Source organism: Mizuhopecten yessoensis, unplaced genomic scaffold (assembly GCF_002113885.1).
Source record: "Mizuhopecten yessoensis strain PY_sf001 unplaced genomic scaffold, ASM211388v2 scaffold10713, whole genome shotgun sequence".
NCBI lineage: Eukaryota > Metazoa > Mollusca > Bivalvia > Pectinida > Pectinidae > Mizuhopecten > Mizuhopecten yessoensis.
Genome location: NW_018408684.1, coordinates 242,073 through 248,072, shown reverse-complemented (window position 1 = coordinate 248,072; position 6,000 = coordinate 242,073). Strand labels below are relative to the sequence as shown.

At 35.5% G+C, this 6,000-nt stretch overlaps 1 protein-coding gene and 1 long non-coding RNA gene across 4 annotated transcripts in view; one reads left to right on the top strand and one right to left on the bottom strand.

The window, feature by feature from the left end:
• Positions 1-6,000, bottom strand: part of LOC110461982 — a 75,814-nt gene that overhangs the window by 240 nt on the left and 69,574 nt on the right. For all 3 annotated transcript variants that reach the window (XM_021515739.1, XM_021515737.1, XM_021515740.1), the window contains exons 28-29: positions 5,097-5,130; positions 2,143-3,382 (exon numbers count right to left, since the gene is read on the bottom strand). In XM_021515739.1, coding sequence (XP_021371414.1) covers positions 3,087-3,382; positions 5,097-5,130 — 330 coding nt within the window. In that variant the 3' untranslated portion in view covers positions 2,143-3,086. The remainder of the gene's footprint in view (positions 1-2,142; positions 3,383-5,096; positions 5,131-6,000) is intronic.
• Positions 1-6,000, top strand: part of LOC110461984 — a 50,142-nt gene that overhangs the window by 23,308 nt on the left and 20,834 nt on the right. Inside the window, exon 2 of the long non-coding RNA XR_002464213.1 lies at positions 3,046-3,149. This is a non-coding gene — a long non-coding RNA (uncharacterized LOC110461984). The remainder of the gene's footprint in view (positions 1-3,045; positions 3,150-6,000) is intronic.

Genomic DNA, 6,000 nt, shown 5'->3' with positions numbered 1-6,000 from the left:
GTATAAAACAATTCAACCCCAACATCAGGGTATGTATTGAACCTATCGCAGTATAAAACAATTCAACCCCAACATCAGGGTATGTATTGAACCTATCGCAGTATACAACAATTCAACCCCAACATCAGGGTATGTATTGAACCTATCAACGTATAGAACAATTCAACCCCAACATCAAGGTATGTATTGAACCTATCGCAGTATAAAACAATTCAACCCCAACATCAGGGTATGTATTGAACCTATCGCAGTATAAAACAATTCAACCCCAACATCAGGGTATGTATTGAACCTATCGCAGTATAAAACAATTCAACCCCAACATCAGGGTATGTATTGAACCTATCGCAGTATAAAACAATTCAACCCCAACATCAGGGTATGTATTGAACCTATCGCAGTATAAAACAATTCAACCCCAACATCAGGGTATGTATTGAACCTATCGCAGTATAAAACAATTCAACCCCAACATCAGGGTATGTATTGAACCTATCGCAGTATAAAACAATTCAACCCCAACATCAGGGTATGTATTGAACCTATCGCAGTATAAAACAATTCAACCCCAACATCAGGGTATGTATTGAACCTATCGCAGTATAAAACAATTCAACCCCAACATCAGGGTATGTATTGAACCTATCGCAGTATAAAACAATTCAACCCCAACATCAGGGTATGTATTGAACCTATCGCAGTATAAAACAATTCAACCCCAACATCAGGGTATGTATTGAACCTATCGCAGTATAAAACAATTCAACCCCAACATCAGGGTATGTATTGAACCTATCGCAGTATAAAACAATTCAACCCCAACATCAGGGTATGTATTGAACCTATCGCAGTATAAAACAATTCAACCCCAACATCAGGGTATGTATTGAACCTATCGCAGTATAAAACAATTCAACCCCAACATCAGGGTATGTATTGAACCTATCGCAGTATAAAACAATTCAACCCCAACATCAGGGTATGTATTGAACCTATCGCAGTATAAAACAATTCAACCCCAACATCAGGGTATGTATTGAACCTATCGCAGTATAAAACAATTCAACCCCAACATCAGGGTATGTATTGAACCTATCGCAGTATAAAACAATTCAACCCCAACATCAGGGTATGTATTGAACCTATCGCAGTATAAAACAATTCAACCCCAACATCAGGGTATGTATTGAACCTATCGCAGTATAAAACAATTCAACCCCAACATCAGGGTATGTATTGAACCTATCGCAGTATAAAACAATTCAACCCCAACATCAGGGTATGTATTGAACCTATCGCAGTATAAAACAATTCAACCCCAACATCAGGGTATGTATTGAACCTATCGCAGTATAAAACAATTCAACCCCAACATCAGGGTATGTATTGAACCTATCGCAGTATAAAACAATTCAACCCCAACATCAGGGTATGTATTGAACCTATCGCAGTATAAAACAATTCAACCCCAACATCAGGGTATGTATTGAACCTATCGCAGTATAAAACAATTCAACCCCAACATCAGGGTATGTATTGAACCTATCGCAGTATAAAACAATTCAACCCCAACATCAGGGTATGTATTGAACCTATCGCAGTATAAAACAATTCAACCCCAACATCAGGGTATGTATTGAACCTATCGCAGTATAAAACAATTCAACCCCAACATCAGGGTATGTATTGAACCTATCGCAGTATAAAACAATTCAACCCCAACATCAGGGTATGTATTGAACCTATCGCAGTATAAAACAATTCAACCCCAACATCAGGGTATGTATTGAACCTATCGCAGTATAAAACAATTCAACCCCAACATCAGGGTATGTATTGAACCTATCGCAGTATAAAACAATTCAACCCCAACATCAGGGTATGTATTGAACCTATCGCAGTATAAAACAATTCAACCCCAACATCAGGGTAAGTATTGAACCTATCGCAGTATAAAACAATTCAACCCCAACATCAGGGTAAGTATTGAACCTATCGCAGTATAAAACAATTCAAACCCAACATCAAGGTAAGTATTGAACCTATCGACGTATAAAACAATTCAACCCCAACATAAGGGTATGTATTGAACCTATCGACGTATAAAACAATTCAACCCCAACATCAGGGAAAGTATTGAACATATCGCAGTATAAAACAATTCAACCCCAACATCAGGGTAGGTTTATTGACGAGAAGGCAGAGAAACTACTGGGCCACTTTGGTGTCATTGACAGTCCGCCTCCATTGAGATCAACTCAAGCAAAGTAACTCACTTTGATGAGGTTATAATTATAAGTAGTGTAACACTCCATTGTCTATACAAAGTATGTAATATCTTGAATCGGCAATCTAAACAACAACATTGTTTTTAACAACGTATGAAATCAGCTGCTTAGAATGGCCACAAAGTGTCATCAACAAACAAATATCACAGGCATCATTAATGACGCACTAATAGTTTCAATTCTAAAACGTCTCTTTTATGTTAGTATTACCATATCATTTCTACATGTCTATATCATGAGTCACATTTACATGTTAACCCTTTCACCACTGTAGACCATAATGGACTCATCCAGATAAAAGCATGGAAGAGTTTACTAAAGTTACATAGGGTTGAAGGATTAACCCTGATCAATAGCACCATATTGCTCAGTTGTCTAATTCTTTTTGACTAGCGACTTTAACCACTGCTATATATCACCCTTTTCCATAAGTGAATCTTTGATGTTATAAATTTACATTTCTATATCCATTCAAACCTCTAATACTTACCATTGCTCTACATCTTTCCACTGCAATGCATTGAGAAATGAGAAGGCAAATGTTGTTGCGAGACTATAACAACATTTGCTATCGTAACATCATCAATATCTTTGTGATGTCATCAATTTCATTGTTGTCAAGACTTAGTTTTCTGTTCAAAGAACTATTCGAAATTAACAAATAAAGTGTAACTACACTATCAAAATGTAAATATAAATGATGAATATTTTAGCAAATATTGTTATGGTCCTATAATACACATTTCTATTGTTACAGGTAACTCGGGAAACAAAGCACTATGATAAGGCATTAGAAAATTATGGTCTGGACAGAATTTCAACACTGATGTCAGAATTTTTAAAAGCTTCCGCCAAACAATGGTAAGTAGCATGTCTTCCTGATTTCTGTTTCCATCGGACTAGCGTGTGGTAGATCTGTGATCTGGTATCAAGTTGGTGATCTGATCGAATCTGGAAGATTTCAGCATCGTCAATTCCAAGATAACGAGCAAGAGTTTCAAATTCTTTGCCAATTTTTGCTGATATTCGAGTGAGTTCCAGATCATCTGGAATAGCATTCAGCTGTCCAAAGTTGAGACACATTAATTGGTCTCCTGTAAAAGAAAAAAAAATCAAGTCAATGAAAAATAACCTTGATAATATTAATAATCAATTTCATTTTTTAAGAACTGAAAATTAACAAGCAAATTCATGGAATTTATATCCCCTGCTTGCAGGACATATTGTAGGTTAACATTTTAGAGGTTAGGTTTAAACATGTGAGTATCGTGCTATTGAGACATAATGTATAGCTTGAAACTTGAAGAAAATAAAAGCCCTATATCTCATTGATTATCCGTAAATATGCACAAATCACATTGGTTGGCAAACTTAACATGAGTTAAATGTGCATAAGGAATTTGGTTGAAACATCTTTGCACATAAGGAATTTGGTTGAAACATCTTAACAAAATCTACAGCAACAAGTACTAATTGTAATGGGGGACCATTACATATGTCCCCCAAACTGCCCCCATAGTCGCAAAGATGCATCAGAAAAGAATCGCATTTTGCCATAGTACACCTACAATGTACATACTAAATTTGAGTGAAATTGAGCAATTTCTAAATTCCAACCAAACAGAATCCTCTGTGTAGTTGCCATGGCAACGGAACGTACGCCATTGCATTTGCAGTCCCCTAATATCCCTATATACCAATTTTCATCGAAATCAAATAATATCTAAATTGCGACCAATCACAAGCCTCCGTGTAGTTGCTATGGTAACGAAACCTGTGCGGTTTTATTCGCAGTCCCCTAATATCCCTATATACCATTTTTCACAAAAATAAAAAAATATCTAAATTTCGTCCAATCAGAAGTGCCTCCATTTGGTTGCTATGGCAACGAAACCTATGCAGTTGCATTCACAGTCTTCTTATACCCTGTGACACCAATTTTTATCAAAATCAAGCGATATCTTAATTTTCACCAATCAGAAGCCTATGTGTGGTTGCTATGGCAACGAAACCTATGAGGTTGAATTAGCAGTCCCCTAATATCCCTATATACCATTTTTTATCAAAATCGAACAATATCTAAATTTCGACCAATCAGAAGCCTCCGTATAGTTGCTATAGTAACGAAATAAATGCGGTTTTATTCCAGTCCCCTATTATCCTTATATACAATTTTTCACAAAAATAAAAAAATATCTAAATTTCGACCAATCAGAAGCGCCTCCATTTGGTTGCTATGGCAACGAAACCTAAGCAGTTGAAATCACAGTCCCCTTATACCCCCAGATACCCATTTTTATCAAAATCAAACGATATCTTAATTTCCACTAATCAGAAGCCTCCGTGAGGTAGCTATGGCAACGAAACCAATGAGGTTGAATTTGCAGTCCCCTAATATCCCTGTATACCAATTCGTTTGAAGGAAAATCGGGTTAACAACTGTTGTAGTTATTGCACGGAAACGAAGCGCGGCAGATAATGCGTTTCATTATTCAAGGGGCAATAACTCCGCCAAATGGGGTCCGCTGAAAGTGGTCATCGACTTGGCCGAGCCCTGAAGGCATTTAACCCTGTGACCAAGTTTGAAGAAAATCGGTTAACATTTGTTGTAGTTATTTCACAGAAACAAAGCGAAGCGTGACGGACAGACTTGCTTCTGCAAATTAACTCTGAATGCTCAATACAACTTTTTTTCAATAAGTTTGATTTATATTCAACTACATGTATATGTTAATAAATTTGTTACTAAATTCACACAAAAAAACGGCTTTTATTTTTCTGACATCATTTGTTAGTTTGAAATCTTACCTTTGCTTTCTGGATTGATGTCTGTCGCTTGTATCTACAGAGAAATGGTTTTATGTTTAATCATTAAAGTTTTTTTTATTAAAATATAATTAATATTCCAGATACAACATTGTAGAATAATATATCAGGGTCTACTATGGTAAAGACATTAAAAGTTGTGAATGTAACAAAAATGTTAGTGTGATTTAATTTTAAGGCCAAACAATTAAGATATTTTGAGTTTACGGTAACCTGCCTACCCTTATTTTTGTGTCTACCCTAAAAAAAATTACGCAATTAATTTTCAAAGAAGCGCTGTAAAAGTCAAGACCACTCTAAATCTCCCACATAAACTTAATGAAATTATTTTTTACTTACCTACATCCAATTACACTGTACTACACATTTTTCAAACATATAACAGGAAATAAACTATTTTTAGCCTAATGTTTGAGCAGGTTAAAACTAACAATGAGTACTGAATAATGCCCCAGACTTCCATTGTCCTATATAGCTAGCTATTCTATATAATTTTTCTAGTATTCTGTTTATAAAATGAGATGCTGTTGGCACTGGAGTTTCTAACATCAATGGACTTGCGATTGGTGACAAAACATTAACTAATATTTTTAATTTATACTAAATTTGTATGGAATTGAATTGGCCTCCAATTATTATAAAACTACATTAATATAGTGACAAAACCTTGATATAATGCCCCTCTTTTCATATGCCACCTCACATATCGCCAACATAATTCAAGGTCCGTTTTTCTCCTTTTCTTAAGCATTCCTTTATGTCTTTCCCTCAATTTATTGCCAAACCCCTTTATACTGCAAACATTCTCTGAACAAATGGTGGCAGTATAAGGTTTTACTATATATCAATCACAATTTTTGCAATGTTGAATTTGTTCTTTTGTTTA